The sequence below is a fragment of the Apteryx rowi genome, unplaced genomic scaffold, assembly GCF_003343035.1.
Source record: "Apteryx rowi isolate R43461 unplaced genomic scaffold, aptRow1 scaffold_67, whole genome shotgun sequence".
Taxonomy (NCBI): Eukaryota; Metazoa; Chordata; class Aves; order Apterygiformes; family Apterygidae; genus Apteryx; species Apteryx rowi.
Window position 1 is genome coordinate 2,395,349 of NW_020450949.1, and position 21,221 is coordinate 2,416,569.

Genomic DNA, 21,221 nt, shown 5'->3' on the forward strand with positions numbered 1-21,221 from the left:
TAATAGAATGACTGTGAGAACAGGAACTATTTTGTACAAAAGCAGGCCAAGTAATTCCAAAATTTTTGTTGCAAATTCTCACACTAAAATTCCTCAACCAACTGCAAAATAAAAATTATAAATCATGGATATTGATATAAAAATTTTAATCCAATTATTAGGTAATTATGACTCAACTTCTCTCTTACAGTTGGAGAGCTTGAGGCCCAATGATGAAAGAATTCAGGCAGAAGAGGCCAAGCAGGGGACCTAAGGTTCTTGATTTTAACAATAAAAATTAATTTTCTACTAAAAGCTAGTTTTTTCTCACTGCAGCATACAATTTCTTCTCCAAGGAAAATACTAAAAAGAGTGGTTACTTCCTGGACAACAAAAGCTGGCTGAAGAGGCACTGGAATGTCTATCAGCAAAACTGCTAATGGAAGCAAATACAATGCTAGAGGTTGATGTTCAAAAGCAATACAGATAGAGCATCGAAGCTGTTTGCCTTAAAGCAAGCTTTTATCACCTCATGGTTTAGAATACCATGCTATGAAAATACAACCAATATTAAGGATGCTTACGTGGAATTACTGCCTTTGTAAATAAGTGACGAAATGTAAATGAACATTACGTCTGTATGTCATCATCTATACCTTACTCATACAAATGTCAACCGACTTTATAAATCTTTTTTTTTTTTTTTGGAAGGCACTTAAGCAAATATTAAGGTCCCAGTGATTTTTCTCACTAATATCTATTAAAACAAAACAAAACAAAAAAGGATCAGGGAAATAATCTTCAAGAGAAACTAACCAACCATTAAGAATACAATTGTTCAAGTTTCTGTTAAGCTACCTTTTGCAGCTGGAAACAAATGCTCTGGCCTGTGATCAACTGGTTCAGTCCTGAGGTTTTTGCAGACCGGAGCCTTTTGCCCATCAGAGACTCAGCCCTTTTTGGGGGGTGGGGTGAGGGGATGGGAAGCAGGGACTGCATAATGAGCTAAATGTCCTCCTGGTATCTTCCATCATATATGGTTTGCAAATCTTTGCCCTATGTCAGATGTATGTAATGTATGTATGGAATATGTATGTATGTAATGCAATGAATGTATGGAACAAATGAAGAGCACCTCTGCCCTCTAGTGCTAAGTTACAGTCAAATATTATCTCCTGTAATGCAAAATGACCTGAGGACCAGAAGTTATTCCGTCAGGAAGSAATAAAAGATACTTTCTCCTTAACTACACACACTACATTACATAAATGGCACAGTTTCTTATAATTTTGTCACATCTTAATGGGAGATAAAACAACTCGGACTAAATTTCCTCTAATGATTTTGTTAAGGCTTTGTGCTCATGTAACATTTTGTAGTACTGTCAACAGAAAATGTTTTGTATTACAAATGGAAAATTGATTCAGTGTCATTGTTTTTATTTTGTGGATCCTTTCCAGACACAGCTGAGACAAAAATGCATCAGTTTGTGATCTCTCAGACAAAATAGCCACCTAAATTTTTTTTTGCTATTTGCATGTATGTGCCTGCAAATAGAACAAAATTAGTTTCAAAAAAACTCTGTCCAGAGATTGCCAGTAGCATTCTGAATCTGCATTAGGAAGTGTTAAAAGCCTAACCTCAGAGCACTGCTAGATAAAAATGGGCTCAAGCAATAAAGTAAAAAAATCCATCTTCATCTAGTTAGCTCTGCTGTTCCAAGCCTTAGAGTTCAGAGTACTGGGGTATACACAAAGCGCTAGAGTTGAAGATACTCACACCAGCTGCAGTTCACATCTCCCCTTTTGCAATGAAATTAATACTATCAATGTGTCACTCACCCAGTCGTCTCAAGAGAGGGATTCATCCAGTACAGTAAATCCAGAAACACTTTACAGCCCTCCATTTATATCCTTTTTTCAATTTAAATATTCTAGGACAAATTCTGCCCCTCAGAAATTTATTTTCACTTCCAAGGAAATCATCATCTTGTGTCCAGGGCACAGAACTTACATTACACAAATCCTCTAGGTGAAATGTTAGCGCAGGAGGGACAGCAGTGGCATTTTCTACCTAGACCAGRAAACATAGCTAATTATTAACTGAAGCATGCTTATATATTATACGACCGCTACACAGATAGTCTGTTATGAACCTCAATTTTAGTGTTATAGAAATAGAGGCACAGAGAAAATTCATCTCATCCAGGATACTGCAAGAAGCAAGTAGCAGAWTTTGGAAACTGCTGACTGCCATCCCCATTTCACAGACACACAGATCAACCAGCATTTCTCCTAGCTTTACTCTGAGTCTTTCTCCAGTATTTTAAAACATTAACTTGGCAAAACTAATAGCACCTTTTCCCTCCTATTTTTAGTATGTCACCCACTCACAGATTTAGATTAGGCATCTCTAAATGGAACTGTGTGTTACCTAGGATACATAATGATATTGCTAAAACAACTTTTGCCATATACAATAGACGCTTCACTTATTAAATAGGCCTTCCTCATAAAAGACATGCTTTTTTTTTTTTAATAGAAAACTATCTAAGTAAAAAAAAAAAATTCTGTCTACATGAAGCAGCTTGGTTTCATTTTTACTTTTTTCTTTGGCAAGAGAGGGAATAGATTGAATAAGTATCCTACTGAACTTATTCTGATCTAACTCAGCATTTCCAGCTAACCAAAACTTCTAGGGTTCAGACTTTTTTTGGGGGGGGGGGTGTTACAGATTGTATTTTGCAGCGCAGTTCTCAAGCAGCTGGCATCAGTCTCCACAGAGGTCACTGTCTGAGATCTTATCATGCTTATTTCATCTCTGAATTGTTTAGGTCAAGCATTATTATTATTTGTATTTCAGCACTGGTAATAGAGACCCAAACATGACTGGGACTTGTCTGTTGTACAGGCATAGCAGATYCCGTTTACAATCAAAACAGATGCACAACAGAAGCAGGAAGTGAAGTTGCCAAAAACAGTCAAACAGGAAATCAGTGACAGAATCAGAACTAGAACCTGGATCTGCTGACCAGACTAATAATATACCTTTAGATCCACATCTTTATTCCAGACGTCCACAGATTCATGACAGCTTTAAATCAATATAAGCGGACATTGCCAACATGGGAAACAACAGTGCCTTCTGCAAGCACCAGTTGTTCGTTTCTGCCTCTACACTCTACTTTGTGCCAGCAAAAAAGAGAGAAAATGGCCAAGACAGTCTGCAGCATTCATTATACTRTAGCCTTGGTCTCCACTCACAGAGGGAAAAAGGTATTGAAAACATAATTCTTTAAGTTGAGAGTAAGCTAAAACTTCAGGATTTGGTGTCAGAATTTTGTAGTATCCACTGTCTGTACAGTAGAAAAATCAAGGAGCCTTCTGTGTTTAAGTTGAAACAATGCATCTTTTCAGATTTTATTCAACAAACTGCAGCAACAACAAAAAAAAATCCAAACCAGCATCCTTTTTCTGCTCACTTGGTAATGCTTGCAAAACTAGCAGAGTCATAGCATCAGTTTTCATCTTATATCCCAAGAGACAGGCAGTTTCACAATGATCTAGCTTTAATTAATGTTACTTCCAGACAGTTCATGCCAATTCATATGATTTTACTTGTGTATCTGTTCTTCATCTAGACTTCGATTCTAGAAGTTTCCATGCCAGGAGCACTGCTCATGGGGACGTGCAGCATGCTAGATTCACAYGTCAAAGGCCATCTTACGTACTTCTCCGGGCTAATCTGGTGTACAGTATACCTAAGCAAATAGGATTTTGCATGTCTGCGCACAGGGCTCGTTCGTCACGTTACAGGGCAAAAGTGAGTCTGGACATGCCAGAACATATTTCAAAAATAGAGGATTGTTAAATTTGCCATATACCTCCTTGTTTTTGGACTTTCCTAATGCTGCAGTAATAAGGTTGAATCACTACTATACAGCAAAAAAATATTTAAAAGTTAATTGCAGCACTCCCTCCAGGTTTACTTTTTACATAGTAATCTTATTCCTCATCCATACACAACCTACACAGAAAATAGGAGTTTTGTTTCCAAAAGAAGCAACAAGTTTTGAAAACTGTTCTTGTCTCAGCTGTTTAAACAAATCGGAAAACCACAGATGAATGCTAAGAGTTTCAAGCCCTCTGAGATAAAAGTATATTGCAGTGAAGTAGATTATAAGTAGCTGTGATAATATGGGAGCAAACCATCAATTGATGAGCATTTAACTGCATGGTTTTATACTAACTGTGAATCTTACTCTCTAGCTCCTTTCTTTCCCAAATTTTCTTGCAGGTATATTCACCCAAATGAGAAACCTGAAATATCAGATTTGAAAGCATAGACTAGTCAGTCCATCAAGGCAACAGTCCAACAATATTATCACTTTACATAGATTGCTCTGCAATTATTACAACATGAAGGCGAAATAAGGGAAGAGAAATGAAGCTGTTGCTGCACTACTCAACAGTCAATCTGAGTCACATAAAGAGTTAATTACGGAGGTAAGATAAGAACAAACTCAAATGGGTATTGTGAACAGAGCTGCAAAGGAATTTCTTTGCAGAAGACCAGCTTTTGTTTGGGATCAGTCCCACTTGCAGTGGAATGCTGGAAGTGCTGCACAGGCACAATGAAGACACTATTTTCTTCCTCCAGCTRTTTCTGCCACCTCTTTGCACTCTGTCCTATTTACACATGCTTGACAGAGCTTTATGTACAGAAGTATATAAAGGACAGTTCTTGATCAAGAGGCACCAAAATACAATTCATCCTACAAATATAAAGTATTTCCCTAAAAGGTAGTTTATATAATATAGCAATAACCAGAACAGATCATCTTATTTCTGTGCTGCCTGAAAAAACATGGATGATRTAATACATTTATTACACCCCTAAATTTCTGCAATTCTCTTTTTCAAATTCCTTACAAGCCAATTTATGAGAAAGAGCTAGAAAAAAGAAAATGATCATTGTTGGTGTGATCTGCAGATGAGAGGAAGAGAATACATGCTTATGTAAATATTTCTCTTTTTCCAATGACACACTATAATAGGAGGACTGGGGCAACCTTTGTAACCTTACTAACTTTATATTAAAATCTTCATATGCTTAGGAACCACAAGATGTCAAACAGCCTGCAGAGATGAGGACAGGAGAGCTCAGGAATAGTGCAAAGGCAAGAGAGGAGAACGGATCCACAAAGATCCCACTTCAGGCCTTCGGTATTTTTTGAAAGATTCATCAATTAAGAAGAACACCGCTTAGAAAAGGTCCCAGTTTGGCAAAGTACTTTGGCGTATGCTTCCTTCCATTCCTGTTGATCAAGAAATTTAATGCTTCATTTAGTCAATTGCTGGGCATGCGCCTAAACTGCAATGAAGCAAAAAGGACTCTAACTGAAGTTCAACTGAGTTTTGAAAAAGTTGCCTAAAAAAAATCCTACAACAATGCTGGAAAAAAAAAAAAAAATCCATATGCATGTCTTCCCCTAATAACAAAACTGCATTTGCTGCATGCAGGAAATTTTAAATTTGTCCATTTCCTTTAGACTACTTGTCAATTAAGAATATGCTTTCTGGTTATTTAAAAAAATAAAAAAAGCCATCATTGGAATAACTTGTTTGTGGACAAGTGTTCCACTTAAATGCATCAAATTAAGAATAGATACAGAATATTTAAGTACTTACTACACACAGTGAACTCATGAAGTACACTTAGATGATGATCAAACATAGGATAATAGGTGGCTACCTCTACTAGAAAATGATTAGAATCTCTAAATATATGATAAGAATAAGATAATGTAGTGACAGTTAATCATGGGTTATATTTTCACTGATGTGCTATTTTTAATACAGCTATAATACAAAAACTTTCATTCCCATTAATTAGTAAAAAAAAACAAACAAACAAAAAAAAACCTATACATACCAGCCCAAATATTGAGCCATCACAAAGTTAACCTGACTTCCAAATTGCTGGAAATTTGGCCAGAATGATGAAACTCATTCCTGTGCAAGCTCAGCCAAAACATGAAGTGTTTGTCGTCTGCTTTGAGACTGTATGTAGCAAATGGGAATACACACAGTGATAAATTTACCATTAGTCATCAGTTTCAACTGAATGAGTCATGTGTTGAATTTATAGTCCTCACCAAAATTTTGGGCTAAATAGATTGKTTTTTTTTAATGCAACAAGCCACCTCTTCCTCCTTCAAATCCCTTCTTATAGCAAAAGTTCATCTGCCACAGACATCAGTTACACAACTGCCTTCCTCCTACCCAAGCTCCAGTCAACACCTGATGCACAAAATTGTATCTGTAATCTCAAAAGCTTCCTAAGATAAGAGCTCATTTTCCTCTGAGCAAGTTGTCACCACTGAAAAAAGACCAACAACAACCAGTAACATTTGTTCTTTGAGCTCTGCATCTCACAGCTCAACTCAGACAACTTCATGGCAAAGAGCCACAACCTGAGGCGGTATAAATCAGTGCTATTCCATCAACTTAAAGAAAGATTGTCAAGGAGTACTTGAAAGACTCAAAGAACAAAAGTTGCTATCATTTTCAGTTAACACTCTACACATTTTGACAGTCACACCCTATGATACTAATTCACATTTAAAAAAATATTTAAAATGTTTTGATTTCAGAAACAGCGTGAGTTCTCCTTGTTCTTATGGCCCTCATAGCTGCTGCATTCTACTGAAACCATTCCTTCCCATTTTCCCAGCATTCAGTGTTCCCTTTGGAATATATCTGTTAAAGATTAAAGAAGAAAACAGTTAAGAGCACTAGCTGCTGCTGAATAAGGAGCCTGGCTGATAGTCAAAGATAGTTGATAGGCAACTGCACTAGCGCCACCCATAAAAAAAGATAATGCTACATTCTAAACAAACTTATAGGACTACGATCATTTTTTTCTCATTGATATTAATTATTTTGACCAGAAAAATTATTTTTCCTCTCACAAAAAGCTTCAGCATACCTAACCACCCTTTTAAGAGGAGGTAAGAATTTTACAGGTGCTTGGCACATAACATCATGATCTGGTTGGTTCAGTTTCCTCCTTTTCTATGCACAACCTATTCTAAATATTCACCTCAACATTGAATGAGGATACAGTGACTGATACCACTTACTAGATGACAGATCTCATTCCTACCTACATTCCTGCTTTTGAAATAGTACTTCTTTTTGTCCATCTTCTGTCTTCCTGTCTTGCAAAGAAAAGTGATGCACAGTCCTCATGAATTCCAGTGCTTATTTCTTAATAGCCACAAAGACTTAAAGCCTTCCATTCCTTATTCTCTCTCATCTGTGTTTGTCTCAGCCTCATTTTTACATATATTGTTTCCAATCTCCAGTAATTAATTACCAAAAAGAGCTACAAGTCACCAAACTGCTATCCACTAAAGATGTTCCGATATTCCAGTTAATTCATCTGTCACGCATTTCTACTAACCGGCCTTCGGATGCAGTTAAGAAAGCAATGGTAAAATTTATAATGGACAGGTTAGTATTCTTTCAAAAAGTGTTAACATTTATTAGCCAGCTTTTCAAACTGAACCAGTTATCCATTATCAATTGGGGGCAAGACGGAAGAATAAGCAAACAGTCAAACATTGGGTTCCCATTGCCTCTTTTATCATTTATCATTATCTTTTATCATTTGGACATGAAAATCTAAAAACAGGAACACAGTAGTACTTTCTGTGTACAGCTGCTCATTTTTATACTTGAAAATCTGCTTATGCATGGAAACATGGGGGGGGAAGGGGGCACAAATAGCCCTTGCACTCTTACAGATGCAGTGAAAGGCACACAGCCAGGGACACAGATGCATGTGCTGGTTTCTGTAAAGGCACAGAGGTTACAATTTCTTGGTAACACATCATGGATGATATGCACATCTGTGCTTTTGAAAGCAGATAGGCCTGTATCTCTTAAACATGTTTATTGGTATTTGAAAAAATATATATAAACTTCATATATTTAGCAAACCAACAATTTAAACATTAACTGATCCCTCATGGCAGGGAAAGATGCAAATTTCCTATAAAATACAAATCCCATTCAGAAGTCAGATTATGATTCAGAGCCAATTTGCTACAGAAGCCAGCGCTCTTTGAAAATGTGGTAAATAATAGGAGTACTCTTATGCTGTCCTTCCAACCTGCCAGTGATTTTTGCCATGTCCCTTTTTTTTGCTATACTATTATCATTATTTATGGCCACAGAAGACAATACTATCAAGATTCTAATTACAGAACTACAATTAATTTGCATAATAGGTGGGGTTTCTATTTGTATTGTTAATTAACTCTGGAGTAGAAGTCAGTTTCCCATTATTCAAGAGAATCTTAGAAATACTACAACAGTTTATTGAAGCCTACATGTCCCATTTACATGAAAAGATTATGCTGCCTAGCATGTCTTGGGAAAACCTGGTAATGTTACAGTCATAATCTCTATGTTACAGCAAAAGGGTTCATAACACTATTCATAAGATACTTGTGAACACTAACAAAGCAAAAAGTTCCTTGATGCAAAATAGTATATAAAACACGGATTTAATTTTCACTCTCCATTAAAATCACCAAGGAAGAAACGTTTTTAAATGGAGAGAGGGATTATAATACAGAGGTCAGTTTAAATCACTGCGAGCCAAACAAAAGATGGGTTTTAATCATATCTGAAAGTGGACACACTACAACTTCAAGGAAGTGCCTTAATCTTCCTGCTTCTTAGCATCTTATAGTTCACCTATAATTAGGTGAACACAGCACTGTGCTGACACAGAAATCCAAGCAGCTGAACTTTCTTAAGACTGCAAACCTAAAGTCCATGATGAGAGACCTCCAACCTAAGGAAATGTGATGGGAAAATTATAGTGATTCTACATAGGAAAGTTCTTTTGTATGTGTCAGAAACATCACAGACAGCGTGTATGAGTGAGACTAAGAGACTGATTCAGATACACCTTTACTGTGCAACATAATATTACATCTTATCCAGACTTGGTACAATTTTTGCCCTCTAACAGCATTTCATTTCATTCCTGGCCATTCAGGCACCATTCAGGTACCATAGTCTCATATATGCCACCAACCCCTGGACACTACTGGAACAGGTTAAACACAGGTCAGAGATAGAGCAGTGATACTTTGCTTTTATATGCTTCACCCAATCCCTCCTCATCCCATGAACTACACAAAGAAAAAGGGGACCAAGAATTCAGCCTCCTAATTTGCAAGCACAATTCCTGCAAACAGTCTTAAGGAAACCTAAAGGTCCCATATGAAATTCCAATACCATAAAAATAAACTGGAAGAAAAAGAAAAATATTTTTAGTACCAAGCTGTAAAATGAAAGAATCATAACCTTTCACTTACCTACTGTGATGATGTTTGCAGAGAGGAAATGACAACAGTTTTCACTATGGAGCGTGAGTTCTTCTTTTTGTGCCAAATCCCCTACTGTAGAGTTTGGAGAGGTCAGAGCCATCTCAAGCTTTCAGAGTGGCCTTGCAAGAGTGTGCGCTCCACGTCAAACAACAAAGTATTTCAGAACGTATATCTGCCGAAAGATTCAGTTCCAGTAATAAAATTATCTGAAACCACAGAAAGTGTCTTCTCTGGAATCCCACATTCAGGAGACTGTCCTGGCTTAGTCCTGCTGACACATATTGCATGCACTGAAGAATAAAAGTTCTAGGATCACTGTGGAGAAAGAATTATCACTGAGTTCAGTCTTGGTAGAATGGATATGATGGCCCTTCTCAGCAGCAAAATAGTTACAAGTACACAGTATATCTTCCCAGGATTTCCTGCACGCTGCAAACCTGGAGAAGACAACATTTTTAATAATGGAATTTGCATTAACTGTTTATTATATAAGATTTACCACAGCAACATAGCTAGTTGAATGGACTGACTTCAGCAGCTGCTTATACCCAGATAGCTCCCTGCATGAGAAGGCATTGACTCCTCTCTCTCTCTCTCTCACCTCAGTGCTTTCTATAATCATAGAATAATATGCTTTTGCCAGCAGCAACTTCTCCAGAAATCAACAAACTGCTTTTGCTGAGTTTAGCAGTTATTTCTAACTCAATCATTTTCCAGAATAATTGAAAGTATCAGCTATACTACCAAAAGACAGCTTTGAGAGCTATTTGCCATGATGCTGACTTGTTCATTCAGTTCTGTTTCTTACCTTTCCAATCTTTTTTCTTCTCTTGCATGCTTGTACCTCTTCATCACTGTCCGGCATCCTCCTTTCCTTTTTCTACCTATCTCTTTCTCTGCTGGCTGCAGCAAGACTCACCTTTCCAAAACTTGCAGATGGATACCTTCTTCAGAAAAAGGAGGTCAAAGGCTCACTTCAAAACAGCAATCATACAAGGCAGAAACCTGGGATCTTACCTTATGCTGGTTACTGTTTGAATCTATGGGAGTCTCCTTCAGTTTGTAATTACAAGTTGAGCTCTGAAATGCTGTCCTAACATGTTTTGTTGTGAAAGCACAGATCCAGTTTGACATTATTTTAAGAGAGAGAGGGCAATGAGGCATTACTATTAATTTAAAGGAAGTAGAAACAGAGGGAGGCTATAACCTTTGAAGCAAAAATGGCTAAAGAGATGTCCCTGTTACAACATCTGCCAGACTGAAGTTGTATTTCTCTTCTTGTCTGTGGTCCCTCACTCAATTTCTTTAGGAAGTTGTCTCCTCTTGAGGACTGGTTTTTCACCACTCCCCATTTGTTGCGAGTTGCCTGCTAACCTTCTGTTAGAGGGTTGAATAATGAGCAGCACTTAACAGTGCCAAAGCGCTCTTTCGGGTATATCAAGTCTGTAACTCTTTGTATATATTACTATGGCTTTACTGGCTGTTTTAACATCAGGGACAAAAGAAACCCTTGCAACATTCTACTTGTATCCAGACACCAATCTCTATACACGTCTTACAGCACAGATAAACAGAAAACATCACCACCAAGTTACCCCCTTCTCACTCCCAGCTAACTCTCAGAAACAGAATTTTCAGAGCTCTCTAGAATTCAAAGAAGATACTGAACAGTCAGTCAAAAAAAAAAAAGAGAACTGTGTCTGCCTTTCAGTGTGAGAGCCAGAGTAGTTTCTGATATTTAAGTCTGATATTTTGTCTGATTTATTTTTCTAATATTTTGTGTTTCAACTGCAAGCGCACACATTTATACATACAAAAGTGAAAGATAATTTTAAACCATGTTTGTTTCCAGTTAACACATGTTCTCCAAACAATCATGTACCTTGCATACACTGTTCTCCTCCTTAAAAAAAAAAAAAAAAAAAAAAGAAAGAAAAAAGCCAGTTCTCCCTTTCTCTCTGTATCTATATGCTGCCTCTAAAATCCTATAGCTTAAACATAAGTGTCTTAGGAGTAAGACGGTCTTATTATCTCTCTTTAGAACACCTAGTCCAGGACTCACTGGAAAGGTTCCTGTGTGCAACTGAAACAAAACATGTTAAAAATATACATAACTTCAGCAAATGAATTGTGCTAGTTTTTACTCACAAATAAACAGCACTGTGGGAAGGTGAAAACAAACAGAAAACCCCTCACAGCCAGAAAAAAAAAAAGACTACACTGCACATGCCACTTAAATATTCGTGCATGTCAGTGACCAGAAGATACCAGCAAATACAGTTGCTGAAACTCAGCATGCAACTACGCACACAGTTTACCAAGAGTCAGATTCCTCATCTGAAGGGAGAGCCTGGACTGCACCCAGTGTTGACCCTGCTTTGACCAGAAGGTTAAACTAGGCCTACCTCCTGACGTCCTCTCAGATCTGAATTATTCTACAAACTGAAGTTATCACTCGAAGCAGAAATGACATTGTGTATGATGCTCATGATGAGTATTAATGACCCTGTTACCACCAGGCCCTCACTGGGATTAAAATGCCAGGAGAAATAATTTTTGTAAATAGCTTCTGAAGGAATGGCAAAGAACCCCAAGTTAACAGACAACAGTTAATCAGACTCCTCTAACAGCATCACCTTATCCAGTAGTGATGTCGTTAAAGCATGTGAATGCTGTAACAGTAAAGCAGTTCTCACATTGAGTGAACAGCATATTAAGACTAAACCATTACATTTGCTGGGACTGCTATTCCTATACATTGTTTATACTTTGCATTTATGCAAACTTTTTGCTGAAGACAGTAAATATGCTGAGACAGTGCACAGCTGAGGAAAGGCCTTAACATATCATTCTGCGTCTCTATCCCCTAGTCTATCTCTATCCCCTCTCCCCTAGTTTCACCTCACACCTAGCTTTGGTTTTGGAAAATAATAGATTTCTGTGTCTACCTTTCCCATCCTACTCAATAAGCATCTTCAAAAGTTTCCCAGGCATGACAAAATATGTTACAGGAAGAAAGGTTGAATGAACGTGGGAAAGTAGTGAAGTAGCTACAGTAAGATAGATAAATGTTCATTTGTTCTGTCGACTTGTGTTCAGTGCACCTGCTCCAGATTTACAATGAGGGAGAAAAGAAAAAGACCCAAGAATTTTTTTTAGAACTTTAGGAGAGAACCAAAAACTCAGGTTAAATGGTATCTCAGGAGTTAAATCAACAGTGGACATATTGGAAGTGTCCACTGAAAAAGCCAAAACAGCATTTAACTGCATTTCTGAAGAATTTCTGGCATATTACTCCAATGCACCCTCTGGAATGAGTACTTCTACAGAGGACAGGAAAGGTCTCAGAGCAGGCAAGTTATATGGCTGCTTCAATTACTTGGGCAACTTCTCTTCCTAACCACAATTTTATATCCACTAGCCACAAAGCACCATTTCTGTGGTACATCTGTATTAAATGTTTAACCTTGAGATTAATCCAGGAAGCCACAACTCATAGGATGGATGAAACTACTTAATACTGAGTCAAAATCTGTCCATTTCTTTTTCAGAAAGCTGAACTGCTTGGCAGTTATTTTGCCAAACTATATCACCTCTTTGCTTTAGAGTTTGTTTGAGAGATCATTTCCTTTGCAGGAAGTGCAGTCACTGTGACTCACCGTACACCAAAGAACAGGTCCATCAGAGCGAGGAAGACTTAATGGCAGAGATGTTCATGCTGGTATAAACTGGCATCATTTCAGATGAGCAATGGAACTGTAATATTTTACATTAGATAAAGATGTGGCTCACTGAATATTTTATTGTCTTATTTTGAGACATGTCACATTCACATTCTTTAGTTTCACTTTCAGATCAGAAAAAATAGAGTATTGTGACTCAGCTGATTTCTAAATGTCTTCTGGTTTCATGCAAAGACGCTCTTTCTTCACTCAGTCCTACCTGTACAGTCTTCTTCTGCACAGGTCTTCACCAGAAGCTTATTGTCACTGCCCCCTAGGCCCCTGAATCCTAGGCAACCAACAGAAAAGCACACAATTCATCTTTAAAAAGTAAAGCAGTATGCAAATTGATGTCTCAAAACAAGATTTAGAGGCCAGACTTCCTATGAAGATAAATGAAAGAAGCTCTTTTGACTTTCCTGGTAAGTTTGCTTGTGAAGATTGCTTGTGAAGATTGTATGATTAAAATATCAGTGATACACTCTGAAAACGTTTCACCTCTGTTACACCAGCAAACAGTCTGGCTTCTGAGAACAGCACTGCTCATTAACAAAAGCCACAGAACAGCCGAGAGAGAGGAACCGTACCTAGTCAGACCACATGAACAAGATTTAAACTGACAGCTTATGTTAAGAGCCATATGTAAGTATTGTGCCATGTTCCATATTCCCTTACACAACAGGATATAAAACCTAGTAGCAGGATAGGTATCTCTTGGAGACAAAAAGCTATCCTATTACCAATCTTTTAGCCATTTTTATATCACTGCAGCATTTAAAGTTTAACCCCAAAAGACATGCAGAAAGGTACCAAACAGCATCCACTGGCATTAAGATATGCTCTGTTATCCTTGCAGAATAAATACATTAATACAATGGATTAAACATAAAAAAACCTAAGTCATCAGTTCAGTCTGAATAGTTTGATCAGGAAGCAGATGAATAGGGTAAAAGATCAAAATATGTTCTCAAATAGGAGAAAAATAAAGCATTAATATCTGAGACTTGGGATTTGCTATTAAACTCTACTACAGTTCACTAAGACATGCTGTTCATTTTAAAGAATGCAGCTTCATTCACAGGGCAATTCCATTTGAGATAACTTGCACGCCCAGGCAAGTTACTTCACATCCAAAGCAAAAAGAAAGAAGTCTGTTTCAGTACTATAGATCAAGGGGGTAAGCCTACACCTCAGGGCGTGATGCAGCATTCTTTTTCCCTAAGGACAGGGCATGCACAGAACAAACTCACATCAGATAGTGTTCTCTGGCAAACAAAAGAAAAAATAAATATATAAGGAGGAGCAGTGGGAAGGCAATCAAGAAAAAAGGACACTGGAACATCTTTTGGATAGCCTGATTCACTCATACCTAAAACAGTCATCCCACATAAAGGCAACACTTTTAACATTTGTCAGCTTTTTTCCCTTATTGCAATTAGAGCTGCATATTCTGTAGCAGAGCCCTGCATTTTTGCTGAATGATGTAACTGGATATTATTTACACAAATAAGGAGAGTTATTATTTAATCCCAAGAATATTTATTCCAGGTTTTTATTAACTACACTATGCAACTTCAGCATTTACTCTACAAAACTAAAATTAAAATTGCAGCACTTTCTATAAGAAGATATGCAGGAGACTTATTTTTAATCTATTTTCCTATTAATCCAGAGCTGCCGAAAACCTTTCAGTTTCATAATCTTTACTTGTTGATAGCTATTTCCCAGATCTATCTGAAATTTGCAATGACATGGAAATACAGCACACAGCAGCTTCCTGCTTCCCAAGGAGTATCTACATTTGTAATTAAGAAGAGAGAGAGTGGGAAATTTGTATTAGAAGAGCAAAGGGAACTAATTAATTAGCAAGGATCTAAATCTCATCCACTAGCTTGGCTCAGAACTACTTCAAAACTACAAGTTTCATACTGTACAATGAAGGCCAAAATAGCCTCAGAGAAGAGAAAGATTTCCTTGTTAGTCTTTTAGGTTTCCAGTACAGGGACAGACAGGAAGTGACCACTGTAGGGAAGATTAAGCTGTTACTGCAATGGGAATTAGTGAGTTACATTAAAGAGGATAAACAGATTATGGGTTCCGATACCATTTGTATTCAAGAGACCTATAATACTGATAATATTCCTAAGTATGTTAGCAGTCTTGGCCACTCTCCAGAAGCCCAACAAAATTTTTTTTACAACTTCATCTAAGAAGAAAGGAGTTTAAGAATAGTGTGTCTGACCTTTAATCAAACCGTTTTAGTTCTGTACACCAGTTTACTGCTATACTGATCAATCTCTTAGATATTAAGGTATAATTTATTCTGCAGGAGGTAGAAAGGAGGTAGCAACATGTGTTCTCCTGTTGCAAGTCAGTGGTGGACATTCAGCTTTCTCCTGAGGGTGCTTAATAGGACCAGATACAAATGTTAAGCAAAGGAAGGAGGACAGGAAATAATAAAATGAATACATTTTATTACCTTATCATGAGGCAGAAAGGTAACAAATTATATATCATGAAGCATTTGCTAGTGAAGAGGAATGAGGATATTAATTAACCTAATCAGAAGCAAAGCTTTTATCCACCAGTCTTATTCCATCCATCTTTCAGCACATTTATTTACCATAATTTTCCACTACTTGTATCTTTATTGAGATAATAAATTCTACAGCAGAAACATACATATCTAACTTCCATTTGGAACAATCCAAAAGCCCAATCATGGCAAACAAAAATCTGTCAGATGCACAAAACAGATCCAGAGCATAGGTTTAATGATGCTGATACTGACTACATTTTCCCCAGCACAAAATGGCCATAATWGGGGAGGGTACATATATACTACAGGTGCTTTGATCTGTATTCTGTTTTCACTTTTCTAGTCTACTTTGGGAAACTGGAAAGGGGTAAAACTTTGCTGTGTTCAATGCAACTTAAAATTCAATAAGCAGGCTTCATATCACTAGAAAATATCAAACACGTACACAAACACTCAGAAAACTAGAGTTAATTATATGCAGCTTTGGGAGTAGAGCACATATTCCCATTCAGCAAAAGCTGCAAAGAGGAGGGCAATCTAGTAATTAAATTCTGCAAATGGAAATCAGGACTATTACCTTTAACTGTAACACAGCTCCCGCTTTATAACACTGTGCAAGTGCTCCACCACTCYGTACTACTTCTGAACATCTATTTTGTGGAAAGCTTTCAGGAGAATCAGAATTCAGTCATGACAAACTTCAAAACTAGGGATAATAGCAGGACACAGAAATACTAAAGTGACCTTCAGTGACAGGGAGAACAATGATGCACAGAAAGCATGGAATATCAATTCCAAGCACAGAAGAAAGAAGAGAGGCTTTGGAAGGATTGTGGGGTTTCAAATCCATTACAAGAGACACTCTCCAGCTCTCCTAACACTTTCATTGCTTTCAAGATTTCAGACCACAGATTTAAGTTAAGCGTAGATGCCCAACTTCCTCATCAATTTAATGTTGTGCACAGGCTCCTTCGAACAACTCAGGTGTAATCTATTTGCATTGTCATTAAGGCCAAATACTGCTGTTTGTTAAAATTAAAAAAGGATATGTATTTAAGCTCCTTCTATAACAAACACAATCTAGTTCAGGTGTTGAATTCTTATGATTTGCAATTCAAACTTCATTTCCAACAAATACTCCTGGAAAGGAGCTGATGATAGAATACTGCTCTGTGCGCGTTCTCCTAAAGTCATCTTCTCTAAAGACCATCTTTCAGACTTCTTTTGAAAACTCAGTAAGTCATCATGTTGGACGTAAGGCTGGACAAAGAGCTACATTAGGATTTTCACAGTTGGCAACATTTTCATTTACCATAATAAAGAACCCGAACAGAATCAAAAACATGTTCTCTTTTCAAGCTGGTTTTTCTTTGTACCATCCTACTATCAGACAGAAAATAAGCTGGTAAAAGTGACTGCTACATTCATAGACTGCGAGAAAAACATGGTCACACCTGGCAAACAGGAGTGAAGGCAGATTTTTTTCGTGCCAAACATCCAATTATCTAGCTAATGAATCTCCTTCCCCATTAGCAGGAAATGGTCTAGGACTCATTTGATCCATTCTCATTTTGTCCAACAGAGGGGAGTGACATACACAAACACTAATGAACTTGTCACAGGGTAGCAAGCTTTTGGACTAGTGGACTTCAGTACTTTATTATTCAATAAATAAGATTACCCCAATAACCTCCTATCTCATTCAGTAACTGTCTAAACTTTTAGGATGAGAAGATGTAGGATGGGACACTATAGACAGCAGGAGATAACAAAACTATTACCAGATTCAGCGCAAAAAGCGGTATCACAAGTTTCTGCATAAGGACTTTAGCAAACAACATCTGGAGGGGATGCGAACTGCAGTTTCTGCAGAACTTTTGATTTCTCCCAGGAATGTTAACATGTGAAACTCCATCACCTTACCACCCAATTTCTCTTTTAATTTCTGAGGTAGTCCAGAGCTCCATGACAGCTATGAAGATATCAGAAGATTCTCCAGGAGTCGTTCCTTAATTAAATGGAACCGAGTGAGGCTGTGACAAACGATAAAGAAATTCAGAGCCCGATCAGAACCAGAAACACAAAATTAATCTCTCCAGTTGTGTGCTAAATTTCTAATTCAAATGGGGTTCAAACCTCACTAAGCTTATATTTTCAGGTGCATGATAATGGGAAGCCACAGTTCTTAAAATAAGCATTAGAATCGCTTCAGACCTACCTCATGGTTGCTTGAAACCCAACCTCAGGTAGACCGAACTGTGAGCTCTTTAACAAATCAGATTCAAGGGCCTGCAGGCTAGTTTCAACCAATTAGAGGCTTAGCAACACAATACTGAGTTCTTACATAGCTCTTTTCCTCAATAGAGCCCAATGCACTTCACTCAAAAAATCTATTTTGTTGTGGCCATCTTGCATCTGGGGAAATGTTCATGATAACCCAGAACCTTATCCTACATTTTCCCATTTCATAAGTGAACACTTCTCAAAATTTTCATTCAGTTGTGAATCCTATTTGAAAACCACAGAATTTTGCAAGTGTGGACCGCAGCTCTAACTGTTCTTTTGGGAGCCAGTATGCCTCCTGCAGCACATCTCAAAAATACTGAAGCATTAGCCCTGCTTAGTTTGACATCTACACTCAAAATTTCTATTAATAATGCTCACAGACTCATATGCAGTCTACCACACAGCAATGTACAGAAAACCAGCAAGGAAAGACAGAGCTTTGTCTAAGCATGTGTAAAGATTTGTCACAGCCTGCAGTTTTGCAGGTACCTATCCAAAGACTTTACTGTGTACTATATGTGCTGAAGGCAAGCACCCCATCCCCAGAAAAAAAGGCAGATTACACAATGAATAAAAAGTTTGGAAATTCCCTGTAGATTTAAGGTCTGGGTTCTAAGCAGTAACCTGAAAGGCCAGAACCTTGTAATGACTTGCAGCAAACACTGGGCTGAGATGTTCTACAAAGGGGCCGCATACACTATGCTTAGTTCAGGGGCCAATAAGAGAGAACAGCTGTCCTGGAAGCAGACTTGGCTCACTATGCATGTTATACATGCCTTTTCTTCAGTGTCATCTGATAATAAACACATGGTCTGTACCTACTACTAACTTCACACACGCCATTAAGAGACATACAGGAAATAATATGAGAGACATACAGGAAAGTTTGCTGTCATATAGYGAGGCCAATGGTTTCAACGGGAGCAGAGGTAAAATCACAAATAGGGCCCGGATAGTAGAATTAAGTCAAAGGAAATTCAGGCTAAACATTGGAAGAGATATTTCAATAGTAAGACCAGATTAATTTAAATCTATCTAGGGAAGCAATGGGTCACTTTATAGATAACAAATGCAGAACAGTCCCCTGCTGCATACATACCAACCCAAACTACTGAAGAAATAGGCTCATCCACCTGAGAAATCCTGTAACTAAAGACTATAGGGGAAAAAAAAACTGACAGGCAGATCTCCTTTTCACTTATTTCTGTATACAAATCCTTAATCGTCTATGCCATCAACACATCAACTTTTAACTCTAATATCTATCTTTCACTTCTTTGGTTAAGACCGCTCTCCTGAAAATATTTTCTGTTGCTTAAATACAATGAACATTTGCTCGCAGAAGTAGACTGTACATCCATTTCAATAAATTTGACCCAAAGACTGTATCATCAAATGGCAAAAGAGGTCACTACCAACTACACACAAAAGCTTTGCTGGATCTAAATTATAATGCTTTCTAACAAAGACAGGGTGAAAAAAAATCTGTTTACCTGGCATTATATAAACTTCATAAAATTTGAAGCTCAGTATATTTTTTACCTGATTTTTTTTTCCATCACTGGAATACAAATGAGTTTGAATCAGATGATCCTGTACTTTAAACAGAGGGTTCTCTACTTCCCCAAATAGCTATTTATTATGTCTAGCTTCACTATAGAAAGAACAAACTGTTCTCAGCTATAATGCTGCAAAATTATAGCATTACTGTGTAACAAGCTTCCATACTGCAATCATTTTCTTAAAAAAAAAAAAAAAAAAAAAGAAAGAAAAAAGAAAAAAAAAGATCTTTTTGAGAGGGAGAGGTAAACAATGCAATTAGAATTTACAGTGAGGTTTACGTGGTGAGGTGACTGTTGATAAACATATAGATGCTCAGGAAAAGCAGATGACTTCTGTTATAACAACCTCCTGAATCATTACAAGAATGGAACAACAGTGCTTTGTTTTACCTTTGGAAACAAAGTGCACAGGGGCAAAGTTCATCCTCTGTGTAGAACCAAAGCAAAAAGCCTGTGCCCCAATTAATTTCATCATTGAAACATAATTAATACTTATGCCGCGTAGGTCTTTTGGAGAGTGGACAGCATCTTACTGAAAGAAGTTAACAGACTGCTAGTGCACATCATGACTTCACTTCTTTCATTTATTTCCAGATACAGGCCACAGACAAAATGCACCAGCTTAATAAGAAAAACCCCAAAATGCAAAGATAGAACATTTTAAACAATCTAGTCAGGCAAATCTTTCTATTTTGAAAGATTTCAAAATTACAAAAAAAGGGGCACATTTCACATGTAAGCAAAGAGAAGCACTAAGGTTCCCATAAGCACATATACTTATTAAAATGCAATTAAACTGCATCATAATAATAGATGGTTTCATCCAACCTGACATTTTTATATAATGATACATGAAATGCTAATCATTATACACACAGGTGACTACCAGAGTCTTGTAGAGCTCACAGAACAAAACAGATACATGAAATGAAGGTGACAGAAACTAGAGCAACCAAAATTCAGCTTTTGTGTACTCCATCAGCTTTTCTCCCTGTAATAACCTGTTCTAAGAATCTTCCACGTGAAAGTAATTCACAGACATTTCACTATAGAATAGGCGAACTTGGTGAACAAGCCCTATATACTCCTGCTGCAGACCACCCTACCTTATACTAAAACCTTTCTTTTATATTCACACTGCACTGTCATACAGGACAAGATCATAAAGAATCAGACCTTAGAGTGTAATTTATCCAAACTACAAAACCTAATCTGATTTATTTTCTCCATTGTGTAAAGGAATACTGTTCCACTCAATTTAGGATTGCACAACATACACATAGGCATTAAAAAGCTGTTACCAAGACTAAGCAACAACCACAAGGTCCATCCTGCATCCCAAACATAAGTTGTTCTAAGTTCATAACAATACAATAAAGCATAAAATTTGCCCTGTGCTGTCCATTAATACACCATATGCACTAGTCCATATTACTGCATCTTTCTTAGACAGGGTATTTATAGGCCGATTAGATTAGAAGGCACAGTTCAAACCACAGAATGATCTTTCAGGAAAAACAGAAAACAAATTCAGTTATCCAAAAAGCCTGCTTAGAAGAAATCAAATATCATTCATAAGGATCCATAAGGATTCAGGAGCCTTCCCATTCAACTGCCTCCACATTAATCAGTTGGATGTCTTCCTGGAGGATGACAAATGTATTGTAAATTCAGGTGATCCTTAGCAACTGAGAAATTCTACTGAAAGTCTCTTCAGCCTCATC

The 21,221-nt window shown here is 37.3% G+C and overlaps 1 protein-coding gene across 1 annotated transcript in view; it reads right to left on the reverse strand.

The window, feature by feature from the left end:
• Positions 1 to 21,221, reverse strand: part of PLCH2 (phospholipase C eta 2) — a 151,822-nt gene that overhangs the window by 112,240 nt on the left and 18,361 nt on the right. The window contains exon 3 of the mRNA XM_026085468.1: positions 9,377 to 9,825. Coding sequence (XP_025941253.1) covers positions 9,377 to 9,488 — 112 coding nt within the window. The 5' untranslated portion in view covers positions 9,489 to 9,825. The remainder of the gene's footprint in view (positions 1 to 9,376; positions 9,826 to 21,221) is intronic.